At 39.0% G+C, this 20,222-nt stretch overlaps 1 protein-coding gene across 2 annotated transcripts in view; it reads left to right on the top strand.

Annotated features, from left to right (window-relative positions):
• Positions 1-2,470: 2,470 nt before the first annotated feature.
• Positions 2,471-20,222, top strand: part of HPGDS (hematopoietic prostaglandin D synthase) — a 29,388-nt gene continuing 11,636 nt past the window's right edge. Inside the window, exons 1-4 of one of the 2 annotated variants that reach the window (XM_081093566.1) lie at positions 2,471-2,524; positions 12,327-12,468; positions 15,314-15,406; positions 19,830-19,939. In XM_081093566.1, the coding sequence (XP_080949692.1) occupies positions 12,336-12,468; positions 15,314-15,406; positions 19,830-19,939 (336 nt within the window). In that variant the 5' untranslated portion in view covers positions 2,471-2,524; positions 12,327-12,335. The remainder of the gene's footprint in view (positions 2,525-12,326; positions 12,469-15,313; positions 15,407-19,829; positions 19,940-20,222) is intronic. The other variant, XM_081093565.1, reaches the window with a different exon arrangement.

The following is a 20,222-nucleotide window of genomic DNA, read 5'->3' on the forward strand; positions in this document are numbered from 1 at the left end:
TTCCAAACCTCGAGATGTAATCAGTATCTTTGTGATATCTGCCTATATAAGCCTGATGTTTCAGCCAAGGGGGCATTGCGAGATTTGGAGAGCATTGCCCCCTCGTAGTCCCAGCTTTGAAATAAATGTGGCTCCTTAATTCGACTTCTTGAGGCGTCCTGGTGTGACTCGCCGGGCACACCACAACAGTGACTAGGCCAGCTCTTCTGTTTTCTAAGAGCTGAGGCTGAGAGAGGAAACAGGCTCTCCTAGGTCAGGATAAGGTAAAGGCTGGGGGGGGATTTCACACGTGATCCTTCCTCCTACCGTGTATGTCACAGCGATACAGAGGGAACAGTAATTGATTCTGGAAAACCTTACTCTAGTGCTTATTTTCCCCATTCTTGACAGAAGAGTGAAAATGAACTCTCATGGGTAAGATTCAAGTGTGTGAGAAATCGTACATCCAGAAATGTTTTCATGACATGCCCTCGTCGGTTACATAACTGCATTCAAGGACATGCACACCATTTGCGATGTTATTTTGTGGGAATTAAATGAGATAATGTATGGCAAGCACTTTGCTCAATGCCTGGCCCACAGAAAGCAGTTAACAAATATTAGCTATTTATACTACAGTTACTTGCTTACATCTGGGAATCCTCATTCAGCCAAAGAGCGGGGCAGAAAACATTTACTCACAATTTTGGAGATAATTACTGTAACATTCTTCACAGCATCTGAGGAGTCAAATAAGAAAAATAGCAGCATCACCATGGAAATCTGGGGAAACAAACACACTAAAGATTTGCAAATGCATTTCAATTACCCAAAGAGGTTAGAAGCAGAAAGAGAAACACACATTCCATTTCCTGCGGTCTCCATCCGGTTTAAATACTTCAGTGTTAGTGTCTCAAAAAGCTGACTTTAATCGTGAAGCTGATGATAGAAAGCTCTGTGGGCTTCTCCCAGAGACTTCCTTCTTTCTCCATCAGCAGAGCAGCTAGAGCAGCAGGGGGTTTATCTGAACACTTCCCCTTTACCGAATGAAATAAACAAAGAGGAACTACATGAGGGCTAGTTTTTAAAATATATTTGTTTTTCCATTATTAAAGAAATAGGCAATAACCACTAATACTTATCAAGTAGAAGCTACCTGCCAAGCAATGCACTGAGTGCAATAGTTTGTCCATCCAAAATTCCTGGGAAGTTTACCACTATCTCTCTTTCCTCATCTATAAGATGGGGATTAAAAATGATTCAGGGAAGGGCAAGAAGATGTTTTTAATGTAAGTTAAAACTCAATGAAAGTGAAAAAATAAAATAAAAATGTGTTAACGTTGTACAGCGCCCAGTCCATTTGCCCCTGATAGTGACTTACTGTATCTGTTAGGCAAGGGGTTGTCGTTATGTCTTCGTAATTACACTTTGACAGACTCATATTTATATTTATTTCCATTTCTTACGTTTACAATACGTGGGTGTATACACAGCTTACAAGGTTTAAAGCACTTGGAAATAGGAAATATCGCATGGCTGACTGGGTGCTGTTGCTGCCTGTGAGTATCATTTTCTGGAAGTTGACAGCAGCCTGTCATTAAATGCTTCGCGGACAATCTGCGAGCCCATAGTGCACAGGCAGCTGTCTCACTGGATCTTTCCACTGAGCCGTCCTACAGGTGTAACTGGAATTAATTTCTGCACGAAGGAATGAAAAATGTATTTAAGAAACATTTACGCATTTGTTACTAATCTGTATAAAGATTATCAACAAGCTATATCAGAATATCCCATTCCAGGGTTACTTTAAACAATATGGCTCTTTGGAGAAGTGAGTGTAAGTAAAATAGACTAGCAGCAAGGAGAATATGTGAATTGTGGGGAAATATACATTGAGACCATTCATTGATTAAATATATATTAGTGTCGATGATGTGCTCTCTCCCCCCCAACCCCCCCCCCCCGGCCCCCACACCCAAGTTTGGAGGACACACAGTAAACTAAACAATGGACATTCTACAAAGCAGACAAGCAAAACAGGCTATCTTGTCAGGCACTGCGATGGAGGAACATACAGCACGTCAAGGATGAGACCTCGCGGGAGGTTCCGGTGAGGAAGTGGTGAGCCGCGGCTCCTCCACTGACTTGAAGTAGCCAACCACGTACATATCTGTACAGAGGGTTTCCTCCTACTAATATTTGCTCATTCTCCAGGAGCCCGTGGGTGAGACTTTAAAAATAAATTTATTTTTAGCAATAGGCACACATCACACCATTAAATTTGGCTTTACCAACTGTATGCAAATATGCCAGGTTAGGTATGCGCAGGGACCCTACAAAATGCCAAGAATAAAGAGGTCTTTGCAGGCTTGAGCTGCGTGGCAGGCATATTTCATCTAAGAAATAAAGGAAGAGACCTAGGTGGAAGCGAGTCGCTTCTCTCATTGGTTTGTGACCCTGCGTTACTCATCGTATAAACCCAAACTGCAGGCACATAGGAGGGCGAGAAAGAATCTAGACGAGACTCCACAGAGGCGCGGCACAAGTAAGTGATATGATGGACCTCCTCAAAGATAAGAAGCCAGATACTTTTTACTGTTTAAGGTTTTGTTTCTATTACTGTCATATTCTCTGTGTGAGAGTGACTATCTTTGCTCACCATTTCACTGGCTCAGAGCCTCTCTACGTTAGTGGCCAAGTGGAAATTAAATGGTAATTTCTAGGAGAAGTATAGGTACTAGGTGATTTTAAAAGATTTTAAAAAGATCCTTCAAGTGGATTTTAACATAGAAAATACTGTCAATACCAGAGGGGAAAAGCCTGTCCTGATCCCAGGTTTGTGAATTGTTCCAGAATTTTCCCAAGTGATGTTTTCAGTGTGTGAAGCAGTAGAGAATGTCATAGTTTTTCTTTTTTTTTTTTTTTTTCTTTTAAAAAGGTGTAGGGATTTTATTCTTCCCTACCCTCATGTAAAATAGGTATTTTTGTTAGGAAGAAGGAAGATGGACATGGGTGGGCAACTTTGCTGTGTCTCTATCGGAAAGAATTAGAGTTAACACTGAAACCTTCTTAGCATAGTGACTAGCACACAGTGAGTGATTAGTACCTGTTGGCCATTATTATTATAGGTCCTTTCCACCAGGGCCAGGACTAGGAAGGGGCAAGTGAGGGAGTGAGGCACCCAGGGCACACAGTGTAAGGGGCACTGAGTCTCAGGGTTGGGCAAATGCTGATTGTGCGCCTGTCAGAGACTGAGTACCGCCTTGGGAGGAAGGGCCTCTTTTAGGCAAGCAAAAAAAAAAAAAAAAAAGTCCAGGTATTTTATTTATAGTATAGTATCTATCACTTTAAGGCTCATTTTGTTGAAGTGTCCCCGTGTTTTGCCAAGAATTGCATTCTATCATCATTTGGTTTCAAAGATCATTTAAGGCATTTGCCCCAAGCCAGAAATTGGAACTCACGTTCCCAAAGTATATTTTAATTATTCCTCGTACTTTGGATTTAATGTGAGGCAAGCATTGAAAATAATTAGCTGGTCTTTGATAGGAAAATAGATATCTTGTCTTGCTAATTAAAAATTAAACATCTGGTGTTTGATTCAAATCCATAACTTACTCAGTTAACAAAAATTTTTATATTTCTCCATTGTCCTACAATTTAACTCCAACCTGGCAACTTCTCCAAACTGAACTGGAAATGCTCAGGCACTCGGGGAATGAGGGAAATTAGCATGCTTCACCACCAACTGTTAATGGGTTTCATGTCAATATGTGCAAGAAATTCTCATGTAGACAGTAACATCTCAGGCGATTGCTTTCTGAGTCCAATTGTAGCATTTCAAAACACTGTAGTCTAGTCAATGAGAGTACATACATTATGCTCTAATTATTACTGGTCAAGTTAGGTTGTAACAAAGAACAGCTGGCAAATTCACAAGCAATCTTTGTTTTTATACTGAAAACTCATAGGCATAAAAAAATCAATAACATAAAACCATATCTAGAATTCCCAAGTATGTTTGAAATTCTTTTTATTTAAGAGTAAGAGCTCGCTCATGTAGGCCAACACGTTCATGAATAAAGTAAAGTAAGGTAAATAGCATTTAGGTTCTGGATTGAACTGTAATATGGTTAATAATCCCTTACTTGTAAGTTTTCTATCCATCTAAATTACTCCAAAAATCCCATCCCCTTTTTCAATTACCTGCTGAAATATTAAGGGGCACAACTATAATTATTGGATATTAGTCTCCTTTGCCAGAGAGTTACATTTGTTTTTTGTGTGTTAATCCCCACCCGAGGATATTTTTCCATTGATTTTTAAGGAGAGTGGAAGAGAGGGGGAAAGATCGAGAAAAACATCGATGCAAGAGAAACACATCGATTGGTTGCCTCCTGCACAAGCCCTGACCAAAGCCTGGGCCGGGGAGGAGCCTGCAGCCAAGGTATGTGACCTTGACTGATAACAAACCCGGGAAGCTTTGGTCCTGTGGGCTGAAGCTCTATCCACTGAGCCGAACTGCCTAGGGCCAGAGAGTTACATTTGAAGTGTTGTCACCTTTCTGGCATAAACACTAGAATTTTTTAGACTGTTTCACTGCTCTTGCAACAATGTGCAGAATAAAATACTGGCTTAGTTAAAATAAAATGGTTTTTATTATGATAAAAGTTTATTTTATCAAACTACTGCTACAATAAACTATCAAATTACTACACTGAAATGTATTATGGTAATATGAAGTAAAAAAAGCTACAAAGCTAGTAGAAAGACAGAACTTTTCAAAAACACTATAAAATATTTAATTTCTAAACTAGTTTAGCATATGTTAAAGCTAAATCTTCGTTTGCATTTAATGGCTAAATTCATATGCATTCATATGTGAAAGTTTCTATCCAGGGTATTTACTAGTCATTATTCATATGGTGTGTTTTTAAGAAACTATGTATCTTATTTTTCAAAGAGAATTCTAAGAGGGCTTTTTATTTGTCTGCTGAATCAGGAACTTTACATGACTTTCTTTGGAGTAGAAGGAAGGTAGTGGTTAGTTTTAAGAATAAAGGAGTTCTTTAAGCACAAACAACGGTTTAACTTCCTGTTTCTGTATCATTTCTGGAAAATATGCAGCTTTCCCTACGTTTGTGGAATTCTTAACACAGAATGACAGTGGAAGGGCTCAACAATGAAGCTAACAGGAAATAAGAGGCTAGCATGACACTAGAATTTCCGTAGGCCAGTCAAATCATATTTAGGTCTATAACCCACCTGGGTGTTATTTTCATGTATTATGTAAAGTTGGAATCTGATTACGTGTATTTTTCCTCCTTTGTCTCAGAACCATTTTTTGTTGTTGTTAATCCTCACCTGAGGATATTCTTCCATTGCTTTTTAGAGAGAGTGGAAGGGAGAGGGCGAGATAGAAACATCGATGTGAGAGAGAAACATCCATTAGTTGTCTCCTGCTCATGCACCAACCAGGGCCTGGGATCGAGCCTGCAACCGAGGTACATGCCCTTGACCGGAATCCAACCTGGGACCCTTCAGTCCATAGGCTAATGCTCTCTCTATCCACTGAGCCAAATCAGCCAGGGCATCTCAGAACCATTTTAACCTCGTCCCTTTGTGTCCCCACTGTAATGTTCTATCAGCTGTGTATTATCTGAGGTTCTGTTTTGAGATGCTATGCACCTCTGTATGTCTAGTCCTAAACAAAGATCACATTACCTGAATTGCAAGGTTTTCTGTATGTCCTGCTGTCTGGTAGGTCCAGTCCTCTCTTTTTTTTTTTTTTTTTTTTTTTTTTTTTTAATATATTTTATTGATTTTTTACAGAGAGGAAGGGAGAGAGATAGAGAGTCAGAAACATCGATGAGAGAGAAACATCGATCAGCTGCCTGCTGCACATCTCCTACTGGGGATATGCCCGCAACCCAGGTACATGCCCTTGACCGGAATCGAACCTGGGACCTTTCAGTCCGCAGGCCGACGCTCTATCCACTGAGCCAAACCGGTTTCGGTAGTCCTCTCTTTTTCACTTAATTTATCTTGGCTACTTGGCCCTTAGCATTTCCATTTGAAATTCAGGATCAGGTTTATCTTGGACTTTGAATGTAGACAATCATCTTACTAATACAAGCCTAGGTGGTCCTCACGCTGTCACAAGATGGCTGTGTGCACAGCAGGTACGCGAAGGTGGGCGGGGCGGGGCTTGACACTGTGTGCATAGCACAGAGCATGCCTGGGAGTCCCGCCTCCTCCCAGCTCCATGCATGGCCAGGCCTGGGGGGTCCAGCCTCTGCGGCTCTGGCCTACCTCTTTGGGGCAATCCATCGAGGAGCCCCGGGTGGGTGGGCAGGGCCTACCTCTTTGGGGCGATCAATCACAGGGCTCCCGCACTGTGACAGAGCACAGGCCAGGCTGGGGGACTCCACCCACCCACCCAGTGCACGAATTTCGTGCATTGGGCCACTAGTTTTGATTATAAATAAGGATAGTTTTTCTCTTCTTTCCACTCCTTACAGATGTTATCTTATTGAATTAACTAGGCCACCTGGGACTATGTTGAATAGTAGTAAGTTCTTGTTATTCCTGACATTAAAAGAAATGCTTCTATTGGTTTTCCATTATGTATGATGTTTGTTCTGAGGTTTTTGTAGAGACTATTAGGTTTAGGAAGTTTTTCTCTATTTCCAGTTTGCCAAGAGGTTTGTGTTTGTTTGTTTTTTAAGATATTTTAACATGAATGAATGATTAATTTTATACATTTTTAAAAGGGTTTAGTTGCATCTATTGAGAATATGATTTATGGTTTTTTTCTTTTAATCTATTACTGTCATATATTATACAGATAGATGTTTTGGTGATGACACATCTTCCATTCCTGGGATAAACATATCTTGTCATTATATTTTATTTCTTTTTATACTCTACTAAATTTGAATAGCTAATAAGTTATTTAGAGTATATCTTTGTTTATAAGTAAGATATATCTATACTCTTCCTCTTTTAATATATCTTTGACTTTTCTTAATTTTTCAATTCCCTGACACTACTTGTAAAAGACAAGGATTATCTTTTCCTTGAAGATTAAGTAAAATTTGCCCATAAAATCACCTGGGCTCTGTGTCTTTCGTGGGTATAACTAATTACCAATTCAGTTTCTTTACTGATTATTGTTAAATGCAGGCTCTTGGTTTCTTCTTTATTTGATTGTGTTAATGTATAAACCTCTCAAATTTTCCCCATTTAGATTTAGTGACATAAAGTTATCTATAGTGGTAGCTTATGATTTTTAATGATCTGCTTTATCTGCTATGATCTCTTTTTATTTGTAACATTAATTACTTGTGACTTTTCAGATATTTTCCTCTCAGAGGTGGCAATTTGACCTTTTAAAAATTTTTATGAAACTGGCCGCCAGACCCTAGTTTCAAGCGCTACCATTTTATGGGCAGGATTTTATTCCCCTTTATTCTGAAGGAGCTAACCTCCTGGCTGGCCCCGCCTCCCGCAGAATTTAGAGTCCTGCTCATTGCGTTTGTTTCTGCTCACTTTGGCCCAGGCAAAGCTTATCTTGCTTTTAATCCCAACTATGTATTTTCTTTCTATATTTCATTTTTATTTTTTTGCACTTGCAGCAGGACGGGTTTATCAAAGAACAAGATCTCGAGGATTTGAGTCCAGTCAAATCACACAAAGCTGGACACTCTCCTCTACTATGGTGGGAGCCGTGCCTTCCTTTCCTTCTCCTTCCCTCTCTTCCTTTTTATTCTCCCTTTTCTTTTTCAACCCATACCACTACCAGAGAATTAAACTCCCTGGTCGCTCGTGGGAGTGAGGTTCTTGCCATATCTTCAGAAAAGGAATTTTCTAAGATTTGGATGGCAGGATGGGATGTGGTGTGAAGTTACATTTCCTAGGTTCCAAAATCCCTTGCCCCTAAGCCAGTCCTGGGAAAGGTGCGGCTGGGTTCCAGCAGAACCAGCAGCAAGGCCAGTGTCCAGAGTTCCCGTGCCATGTTGCAGCCGATGTGGTTCGGAATCCAAGCTGATTAAAGTCCATTAGTCCATGTGTGGAGGCCCACCTGGCCGTGCCCTAGGTGGGTGCAGGGGAGCACACCCCCTTGCCACAGGAGAGCCAGGAACCCGGTGCACGAGAGGGAGAAGAGTAAGAGGGGAGAGCAGGAGCTTCCTGTGTTAGGAAGTTTTCAATATTCAGGTTTCATGTATTTGCAGTGGCCACACCCATTTGTGGCCACTCATTTGTTCCCAGGTGTGACTGGCAGACAGGTGGGCACCTTTGCACATCACGCGGACCTTACTGGGCATGTGTCTAAACTGCCTTTGTCCAGTCCCTTCCCCATCGATCAGCGGGGAACAGACGTGGAGAGTGTTAACATTTGTTTGCGGGTAGTTTTTATCGAGCGCTAACAGGTGACGTGGGCCATTTTTGCTAATTTTTTTCGCAAATGACAACGTTCAGTAAAATTACCATAACTTTAGTTTACGTATTTATACGTTACCCGCATTCTACCGCTCGTCTATAAAAAACGTATTAATACGTGTCCCGCTCTCTACTACCAGTCAACGTAAAACGTATAAGTAAAACGTATAAATACGTTTCCTGCATACAATGTGTTAAATGTAGCTTTTTTGCAAAGCTGTACAAATGGCCTGCCTCTACTATTTGGTCTTCTCTTGCTCCTTTCCTGTAACTAACAACCAGGTTATTACAACAGCATCAATACCATGTGCCCAGCACCATATTTTACACACAATAGTTTCATTACCATTTTACAGGAAAGGAGCTAAAGCTAAGAGCAGGTGACCTGCTCAAGACCATCCAGGGCGTGTCAGGGGTGACTCCAAAACCATACCTTGCCTTCACCTTGAAGTTGTTCCTCACTGCGTCCTTTGGTGGGGGCTGGGATATGTTTTACCTTTGTACTTTGATCCATCATCTTTCTGAAATAAAATCTTTAATAAAGTGAGATTACTGAGACAATGCTAAATGCAATAAGAGGGGGGAAAATATATTATTCTAGACACTATCCTCTATTTCCTTATCTATTTTCATTGGCCATAGAAACATTTACTTGAAATTCCTAATGTTAGTTTTTAGCCAAAGCTTTACAAAATATAGAAAGGATTTTTAGAATCAGTAAATGTTTCCAACTGCATTTCCCTTTACTCATTTTTGTTGGTGTTGTTATAAAAATCAGCACATATATCCTGAAAAACAAAAGTCTTCAAGTTTGGGATTTGTAGCTGTAGAAATCAAGAAAACAGATTCTTGTTCAGTAGAAAATATAATTATGCAAGTAACTACAAGAATGTGGTATGCTGGTACAGCTTCATTAATGAGTTCCGACTGTTGAAAGGATGTTCTGGAAGGAGAGATAAGCAGTTGTCAGATGTTCACAGGCCTGTGCCAAATCTTAGATTTAAAGATATAGTTGCAGAGAAATGTAGATAACTACCCATCTCTGCCAAGCGTTTTAAAATATCTTCTGTGCAATTTAGAGACAGAGAAGCATTGATCAGACCGTCAAACCTCAGAGGGAAGCTAGGGGAGGGTGGGGATAAGGGGGAGAGATCAACCAAAGGACTTGTATGCATGCATATAGGCCTAACCAATGGACACAGACACCAGAGAGGTGAGGGCATGGGGGAGGGGGGGGGTAAAGGGGAGGGTAAGGACACATATGTAATATCTTAATCAATAAAGAAGATTAAAAATAAATATAAAATATCTTCTGTGCTTGAGTGAAATGCACTATAAAATAGCATAATGTTGCAAATTAACAACAATACAATGCCTTTGTTTTCATGCAGAATTGAGGAGTTTGACACTGATATTTATGTGGCATTTGACCAAATGAGAAAAGGTTACATGTTTACATTTTAATGTTCAGCATAATGGACATATATGAACCTATATGTACATGTAATGTTTATAAGAAGAATATATAATTTCTTTATTTTTATGGAACCCTTGACCTAAGACAACAAAAATCAATTTAAAAAATTGTGTAAAATGCTTTTCAAATAGGAACTGCAACTAAGAATGACACTTCTCCCACTCTGAAGAAGTTGTTGTTGTTCTTTTAAGATTTAAAACAAATAGATTAAAGAATTACAATTATGCTTTTTATTTCCTAGATAAGAAAAGAATTTTTCCTTTATGATTTCATAAAACGTTTCTTTTTTTCAGGAGGAAATCTACTACTTCACATTTTTCATTTATTTTTTTGTGCTCTCATATCTTTCCCACTATTTATTTCTAAGCTCAGCATTGCTAAGGAACTCGAAAATAGTCTCATTATTCTGATGGGCAATTCCTTTAGTTCCCCAACTTTGAACTTCCTGAATGCATTCTTTCTCAAAGGAATTTAGGGCTGTAAACATTGGAATATTTATTAGTTTACTCCAGTGAACTCTTGTCCACAGAGAACATTTCCTTATATATTCATACGGGTGACATGCAGCACCTTTCACTTGGGTGGGAACTGGATGGCGAATGGGATGAGACAGGACACAGAATCGGGGGGACTTTTTAGCAAGGAGCACCACTCCACAACCTGTGCACATGGAAATCCCGGCCCAGAGAAACAACTCCTTAGGAAGCACCAGCCCATCATTTCCTGGGCTGAGGGGTAGATAGTCAACCAGACCATGCTTTCCAGCCGTCCTCTCCACAGACAAATACCATGAATGCATGAACCTAAACTATGCACTTGGTGTTCTAGATTTCTATGTTTTGTGTTTGACCTTTTATGTGATGTGACTTCAGATGGAACTTTGAGGCTGGAACCCAGCTTTTTTTTTAATCTAACATTCTAGTAATATCTTTGAAAGATTTCCTTAGTAGAGAATAAAATGTTTAAACTTGCCAGTTTAGATAAATAATTGTTACTTATGATTTTTATTTATGCAATTATTATAATTATTATTTTTAGTGTGCTCTATTCACAGTGTTTAGTCTTCACTATAGAACCAGTTCAAAGTTATTATTATTATTAACTAATAATTATTGAGTGTTTAGCATTGTTCTAAATGCTTTACATGTATTACCTCATTAAATCCCCAAATCCATATTAATATCTTTCTCTATAAAAAGTGTGATTTAAAATTCAGTGAGATTTTGTTGGCTAGCTCAAAAATACACAGTAACTACATGGAAGAACTGAATTTCAAATGAAAATGTTTCTAATTATTATACAATTACAATACAGTCTACTATTAGTGCTTAAAATAATTAATTGTTTAAACACAATGGAAATGAGCCTTGGCTGGTGTGGCTCAGTGATAGAAAGTTGTCCCATGCACCAAAGGGTTGTGGGTTCAATTCCCAGTCAAGGGCACATACCTGGGTTGCAGGTTCATTCCCCTGGTCAGGGCACATGCGGGAGGCAACCAACTGATGTGTCCTTCTCACTTCAATGTTTCTCTCTCTCTCTCTGTTCCCCTCCCTCCCTTCCACTCTCTCTAAAAATCAATGGAAAAAATATTCTTGGGTGATGATTAACATAAACAAACAAAAAAACAATGGAAATGAAATTATACAAAACATAAAAATCTCACAAAATGATATAATGACATGCATCTAGCCAGTAGAGCTAGTATTAGAAAACTCTCTGAAATAGAAGGAAAGTGTGCTTGCTTTCTTCCTTGCTCCTCTACAGGGGGAATGGAGATATATGTTCACCGTTGTCCCATCCCAACAGAGGTCCCCAAGATGGGGTATGTTTATATGGTGCAAGCAACCCAGGAAAGCCAGCAGCATGGACCAGTAAGAAAGAAAAGAGAGCAATGTTTCCCTAAGCCTTTGATTCCCAGAGGGAAAAGCCACGGGTGAGGGGAGAGAGGGGGTGAGAGGTTGACATGGCTGGCTCATGTTTCTGCTGCGTGTACCCTGCCCCTTCCATCCGTACCCAACTGTCCTCACAAACTCAGCTGTGTCAACAAAGCAAACAACAAACCAAATGTCAAACACCATCTATTACAAGTGACTAAAGGCAGGACAAAGATATCTTAAAATGCAAAGTTCTGACTCCATCCTCTGAAGGTTGGTGGGCAGATACCCTCTTACTCAGAAGTCTTTTTGTAATAAAATTAAATTTGGTTATTTCACTGGAATGTTCCAGCTAGTTCTTAAAAAGAGTCCTGATGTTATTGCAAGTCATCCCATATATTACTAGGATAGTGATTTATAATTATGGTTTTGAAATATCTTTTAATATCTTCCGTTATCTCAAAAGATGCCATAAAGTTTTCAAAATGTCCCCAAAGAAAAATGTTGAACATCTCTAGAGGGCTGTAAAAATAATCCCTCCATTTTTCTCTTTCCAGAATTACACAATGCCAAGCTACAAACTCATTTATTTTAATATGAGGGGGAGAGCAGAAATTATTCGTTACATATTTGCATATTTGGACATAAAGTATGAAGACCACAGAATAGAACAAGCTGATTGGCCTGAAATCAAACCAAGTAAGTAGCACAAATAATAACTGATGAAAATGTAGGGAAAATATTTTTCCAGAATGTTTTCTTTCTTCAGGGAAATGAAAAACTAAAGAATTTTAATCTCACATAGCTTTATATTGCGAAACAGCAGTTCAGGCAAGCTAAATAAATGCTATGTGACCCCAAAAATTTCCTATTTGAGGTGAAAATACAACCACCAGAGAAAGAGAATATAAAGATAAACCAATCTGTCAGAAGAGCTGAAATGGGGATACTGAAGTCATTTTTTTTTTTTTATGCTCACCTGAGGATATTTTCCCATTGATTTTTAGAAGCAATGGAAGAGAGAGGGAAAGACAGAGAGAAATATTGATATGAGAGAAACACATTGATTGGTAGCCTCCTGCACCGACCCCAACCAGGGCCCAGGCCCGGGAGGAGCCTGCAACTGAGATACGTGCCCTTGACTGGAATCGAACCCAGGACCTTTGGTCTGCAGGCTCACGCTTTATTCACTGAGCCAAACTGGGTAGAGCTGAAGTCAATATTCTTGACAATTAGAGTTGCTACGGATCTCTATGTTTTAACAGTGGATCAGATGTGCTGCTCTAACAGAAAACCAGACTCAAAGTGGCTTAAATAATAATTTTTTAAAAAATGAATTGTATCACAAAACTGAAAATCCAGAAGTAGAACAGGTTTCCAAGGATGGCTTTATTCACTTCCTCCTCTGTGTGTTGGCTGTATCATGAGGCTGGTAGCCATGTGCTTACTGCAATTCCAGCCACACAGCCTTGAACAGCAATGCTAAGAGGATATATGAGAAAGAGTAAGGGAGAGAACTGCTCCTTAAGTGTTTCCAGAAGAATAAAGAAAAACTTTCCCAGAAGCCCTCAGCAAATTCCCCATGTCTCGCTGGCACAAACTGAGTCACATGTCCATTTCTGAATCAGTCACTGGCAAAGGGGATGGGGAGAACCTGAGAACCACCAAGTCCCCCTCTGAAGTTGGGGATGGAATCAATTTCTATGAGGCATGTGACTATATAAGAGGGGGGTGGATATGAAAACAAAACTGGGATCTGTTTGACCAGAGAAAAGAGCAAATGGACAAATCAGTCGGGTAACACAATCAAAACATGCAATTTAGCACTGAGGACAATGGGGAAGAATTGGAAATATCATTACATTTAACAAACAACAGTGTGTGGTTCTCAATAAGCTGCAAGTCATCCTCTGTAAGATGTTTGCCATGTTATCTAGAAATATTAAATACTAATTACACCTAAAATCCACATATTTATCGCTGGATTATTATAAAATCACATAAAGATGAAGTTCAAGAAAATAACTATTGGGTCCTTGAAGACTAGCTGGCACTTGGTAGATACTCTACAGCCTCTGTTGCATTTAATTTATCTAGCATGCCTACATGGGATATATTATTATTTTTATTCTATAATTGGGATAACTGAAGTACACAGAGTTTAGGTAATTTTCCCCAGTTCACAGCCCTAGCAATTTTGAAACACAGGCCAATTTCATACTATGACCTGAGCTTCTTGTACTAGATAATGCTGACAGCAATAACACTGTGATAAATGGGATGTAAACAGTAAGTATTGCGACGTGCCTTTGGGAAGCATGAGTTCCTTAAAAGCCACTCTTTGTTATCAGAGAATTCTTCTCTGGTGGGGTAGAATATTTTGTTTTCTGTTTTCATGAAAATTTGCCATTGATGTCCACACATTTCTTCCAATATCAGAATTTTTATATGGGGTTTTTCATTCTGTGGACATAAAATAGGTGAACATTAATTCTACCATTACTTAAGTCAAGAGGTAGAGATAATACATTTAAAAATGTCAGCTTTTCGATACGGTTTTAGATTTTTTTTTTAGTGCTTCATACCCTATTTTACCTTAACTTTTCATTGTTATTGAAAAATGGAATTGCTGGATTTTCTTAATATTTTAAAAAATATTTTTATAGAGTTGAAAGGGATCTTAAAGTTTATGATAGTTAGGACATGGTGTCAAAAAACAGAGACTGAATACAAAAGTGATTTAAAGAGGATAAAAATTTATATCTTTTGCATAAAAGCACACATATATACACTATAATTGTTTTTCTATATATATGGGAAAGCAATAAAATACTAAAATGGTTGTAATTATGTAGTAGAACTATTTTTATTTATCTTCATTTTAGAAGCTTTCTATAATATATATTGCTTTCTGACAAAAATATAATAGGTTTGATAACAAAACAAAGTAGGGCTTACAGACTAAATATTAATATGATATCTGCTATGAGTCCGTCCTATGTTTGTACAAATATGCTTGCTGCCTTACCATATACTTCAAATAGTCCCTCATCAAAAAGAGAATTTTGCTAAATTCCTTACCATAATTCAATATGTGAGTCAAGCTCTCCATATTACTCAGACTATGGTTTTAAAGAATAATTAATGTGATCCCTGATTAAGGCCTCAAAAATTAATGAAGCTTTAAAAAAAAGGTGTTTTTTATTTTTTAAATTAAGTAGTAAGCATATGTAAGTACTAGTATATAAGATAATGCATCATATAATATAGAGTTAACTGGGTTTTCGACCTGGTTCTGTCATTAACTGTATAGAAGGTCTTCTAACAAACAACTCTATTTAAAAAAACAAAACAAAACAAAAACAAAACTTGTAAAATGCAAAGATTCCACCTGAGGATGCTTAATGTCTCTTTTAAAATAAATATTCAAGAATTCCATGACTTTAAAATCATGCCTTGTTTCCACAATTATCAGTAAAAAATGGGAGTATTGTAATACTTGATTTTATTATGGAAGTTGATTCTTTCCTCTTTTTATTTTAAGCTCTTCCATTTGGCAAAATCCCCATTTTGGAAGTTGATGGACTTAATCTTCACCAGAGCCTAGCAATAGCGAGATACTTGACCAAAAACACAGGTAATATGTGTATTGTGTTTTAAGATTTTTGATGGCTGACAAAAAAATTAGTCCTGGCCGGTGTGGCTCAGTGGATAGTGCGTTGGCCTGTGGACTGAGGGGTCCCAGGTTCGATTCCAGTCAAGGGCACATGCCCGGGGTTGTGGGCTCGATCCCCAGTAGGGGGCATGCAGGAGGCAGCCGATCCATGATTCTCTCTTATCATTGATGTTTCTGTTTCTCCCTCTCCCTTTCTCCGTGAAATAAAAAATATATATATAAAAATAAAAAAATAATAATTAAAAAAATTATATTATATATATATACTATATTCATTAAACAAGTTTATTTTTTAACAAAAATAATGTGTATATAAAATTTATGTTGCACTAACACATATTTCAACAAATGAAATTCTTTGCAAGTTTAGGAGAGATGGAGATTCCTTCTGGCTATGAAAGTTTGACTTTGAAGTGGAAATGACATTTGAGTTGAGCTTGAAGGATCCCTAGAATTTCAAAAGGAAGACTTGAACTTGGGCAGTGTTTCTCAGACTGTGTGTGCATCAGGATAGCATGGAGGCTCATTAAAACTCAGAATGCTCAGCCTTGACTGCAGAGATTGTGACTCAATCATCCTGGGGTAGGATCCAAAAGTTTGCATTTTTAACAATTTCCTTGAGGATGCTGATGCAGCTGGTCCATGGACTTCATTTGGAGAATCTTTGGGCTAGAGCACTCCAGGCAGAGAGAATATGAAAAGCACTTTAAATTTGCAGAGTTGCTCTAGCTGGTTTGGCTCAGTGGATAGAGTGTGGGCCTGCAGACTGAAGAGTCCCAGGTTCGATTCCAGTCAAGGGCACATGACTGGGTTTCCAGCTCCATGCCCAGTAGGGGGCCTGCAGGAGGCAGCCGATCAATGGTTCTCTCTCATCATTGATGTTTTTATCTCTCTTCCTCTCTGAAATCAATAAAAAAAATTAAAAATTTTAAGAAAATTGCAGAGTAGAGTAGTAGAAAGAGAAACTGATAGAAAAATAGATTGGGATCTGGTTAGAAAGATTCACAATATGGATGTCATTTCTTTTTTTTTAAATTAAATCTTTATTGTTCAGATTACAGTTGTTCCTCCCCCCCCCCATAGCTCTCTTCCACCCTGTTCCCACCCGACCCTCTGCCCTTACCCCTCCCACTGTCCTCATCCATAGGTGTACGATTTTTGTCCAGTCTCTTCCTGCACCCCCACCCCTCTTTTCCCCCAAGAATTGTCAGTCCACTTCCTTTCAATGCCCCTAGTTCTGTTATATTCACCAGTTTACTCTGTTCATCAGCTTTTTTATTCACTTGATTTTTAGATTCACTTGTTGATAGATATGTATTTGTTGTTCATAATTTTTATCTTTACCTTTTCTTCTTCTTCCTCTTCTTAAAGAATACCTTTCAGCATTTCATATAATGCTGGTTTCGTGGTGATGAACTCCTTTAGCTTTATTTTTTATCTGTGAAGCTCTTTATCTGACCTTCAATTCTAAATGATAGCTTTGCTGGGTAAAGTAATCTAGATTGTAGGTTCTTGCTATTCATCACTTTGAATATTTTTTGCCACTCCCTTCTGGCCTGCATAGTTTCTGTTGAGAAATCAGCTGACAGTCGTATAGGTACTCCCTTGTAGGTAACTGACTTTTTTTCTCTTGCTGCTTTTAAGATTCTCTCTTTGTCTTTTGCTCTTGGCATTTTAATTATGATGTGTCTTGGTGTGGCCCTCTTTGGATTCCTTTTGTTTGGGGATCTCTGTGCTTCCTGGACTTGTAAGTCTATTTCTTTCACCAGGTAGGGGAAGTTTTCTGTCGTTATTTCTTAAAATAGGTTTTCAATATCTTGCTCTCTCTCTTCTTCTGGCACCCCCATAATTCGGATGTTGGTACGCTTGAAGTTGTCCCAGAGGCTCCTTACCCTATCTTCATATTTTTGGGTTCTTTTTTCATTTTGCTTTTCCGATTGGGTATTTTTTGTTTCTTCGTATTTCAAATCTTTGACTTGATTCTTGTGATCCTCTAGTCTGCTGTTGGGAGTCTGTATAATATTCTTTATTTCAGTCAGTGTATGCTTAATTTCTAGTTGGTCTTTTTTCATATCCTCCAGGGTCTCACTAAATTTATCGGCGGTTTCCAGAAAAACCTTATAACCGTGGTTTTGAACTGTATATCCAGTCGTTTGCTTTCCTCCATTTCTGTCATTTGTGACCTGTTTCTTTGTCTCTGCATTTTGGCTGCTTCCCTGTGTTGGTAGAGTGGCTTTGTGTGCTAGGTGTCCTATAAGGCCCAGTGGCTCAGCCTCCCCAATTACCCGAGGTGGACACTCTTGGTGCACCCCTTTGTGGGCTTTGTGCACAATCTTGTTGTAGTCTTGTTGTAGTTAAGCCTTGATTGTTGTTGGTATCACTGGGAGGAATTGACCTCCAGGCCAATTGGCTGTGAGAATCAGCTGTGTCTACAGTGGGAGAACATCTGTGCTGGAGACACCCTTCTGGGGCAAGACTTGCTTCAATGATGCTTTGGAGCTCAATGAGTCTGTCCCCTGAGTGTGTCCCTTATGGATCTGAGAAGTTGTAATCTGGATGGTCCCACTCTGACCACTGGGTACACTGGCACTTGGACCTCTAAGGAGGTGCTAATTTAGCCTCTGCCTGAGGCTACCCAGCAGGAGCTACGAAGAGATCTGCAGATTCCCCTTCCTTTTTGGGGGTTTGTAAGTGCCCAGATGAGGCCCAGCTGTGAAGCAATGCAGCTGCTGTGGGGCCTTGGGCCTTCTTTTGGATGTTCTGGGTCTCTCTGACCCAGCTGCAGTTTGTTAGGTAATTTTAGATCGCAAAGGGCCTGGTCATTCATATGCAAAAGTCTCTGTGTACAGCTTGGGTTGGGTAGAGTCTCGGGGAATCAACAGGGCGGAGCAAACAGCTATGGCTGATCCTAAACCCTGCCCTAAGAGGTCCCGGATCTCAGGGGCCCACAGTAATTGCTGCAAGCACCTCTGAGAGAAAGCCGCCCTCGAGTTCCGACCGATGCCAGACAGTCCAGTTCCTCCCCCCATGAGTCTGGGTCCCCAGAGACTCGCCCGGAACTGGAGTTCAGAGCAGTCGGGAGCTTGAGACTCCCTCCTGATTGAAAAAGACAACTGCGTCCTCAGTTGCCAGCCCTTTCCACGTGCGCCTCCATACCTCTGCACTTTACTTCCACACCTCCTCTGAGTCTCAGTGTGCTTTACTCTTTCCTTCTAGTTGTAGAATTTCCACTCAGCCAGCCTTCCTGTGGTTCTGGATAATGTCCGTTTTGTCTTTTAGTTGTATTTTTGAAGTGGTTGTGCGAGGAAGTAATTTCCGGTGTTTACCTATACCACCATCTTGGTTTTTCCAGGCACCTTTCTATGTTACTCAGATATTACTGGGCATGGGTCTAAACTGCCTTTGTCCAGCCCCTTCCCCCATCAATCAGTAGGAAACAGACTTGAAGAGTGTTAAACTGTAGCTTTTTGCCAAAGCTGTATAAATGGCATGCCTATATTATCTGGTCTCCCCTTTACTCCTTCCCTGTTAAATAATAACCAGGTTATTACAACGGTGCCAATACCACACATACATGATATAGTTTACAGAAGGACCCTAAATCACTAAGGCATTTCTTTCTTTCCCTTTAACAGCCTGCTGAGGTGTGAGTTGTGTACAATTTACTCACTGTCAGTATACTGTTCCTTGATTTTTAGTAAATATACACAATTGTATAAAAGCAATCTATTTTAGAATGCTTTTACACTGAAGAATTTTAAATTGACACCAGGGAGAAAATATTTAGAAAGACCAATGATTTCTTAGCAAAATGATGATCAATAAAAGAAAAAACCTCACCTCTATTATTTTAAACTCATAGTTTCTAGGAACAAATGCTCTAGACAAAAACTGTCTGCAAAAATGAAAATAATTATTTTTGCAAAATAAATGAAAATGTACATACCGGTTATTTATTGTGGTTTTGCTTGTATTAGCAAAAGATTGAAAGCAAACCTAATCAGCTGAGGGTAAATAGAATGTGGCACCTCTACTGAAGGAAATTCCATGGAGCTGAAAACAGAGCAAGGACACCCTTAAGTGACATGTGAGGAAAAATCACTGGGACAAATGGGAGAGGCACATATTGAGTGGAAAATCACTCTTATTTTCACAAAGAAACAATGAAGTAATATAAAAGAAATTAATAAAACAAATTAATAAAAAATATAGTAGTTGGTAACAGCAAAATAAGATGGATAGGGGCAAGAGTGTAAGTTAGTCTTCATTGGATACTGTTTTCTGTTGTTTTGAGCTATATGAATCTATTGCCTACTAAAAAAATTAATGTTTTAATATAGTAAATTAAGTTGAACATATTTGTGGGCCTCTCTCTATTCTACAGATTTGGCTGGAAAAACAGAACTGGAACAATGTCAAGTTGATGCTATTGTGGACACATTGGATGATTTCATGTCACGGTTTCCTTGGGCTGAGAAAAAACAAGATATAAAAGTAATGTGATCAGTTTGCTATTACTGTTATTAATCAGATCCACTTTGTCAAACACGATGTTAGATGCGTTTTTAAGTCCCTTTTTATCAGAGTTAGACAAACCTATAGTTTAAAAATGTCAAATTATATTAAAAAGTTTAAAACAAAGTACGGCGATTCTCTGCCCTACCCTTTTCACAATAACCCCTAAGATACAACCCTCATTTTAACCCTTTAACTGTTGCTTTAGGATTTTCACATCTCCATATATCGATCCTATACTAATAAAAGACAAACATACAAA

This window comes from Myotis nattereri (assembly GCF_964212035.1).
Source record: "Myotis nattereri genome assembly, chromosome: 1".
Classification (NCBI taxonomy): domain Eukaryota; kingdom Metazoa; phylum Chordata; class Mammalia; order Chiroptera; family Vespertilionidae; genus Myotis; species Myotis nattereri.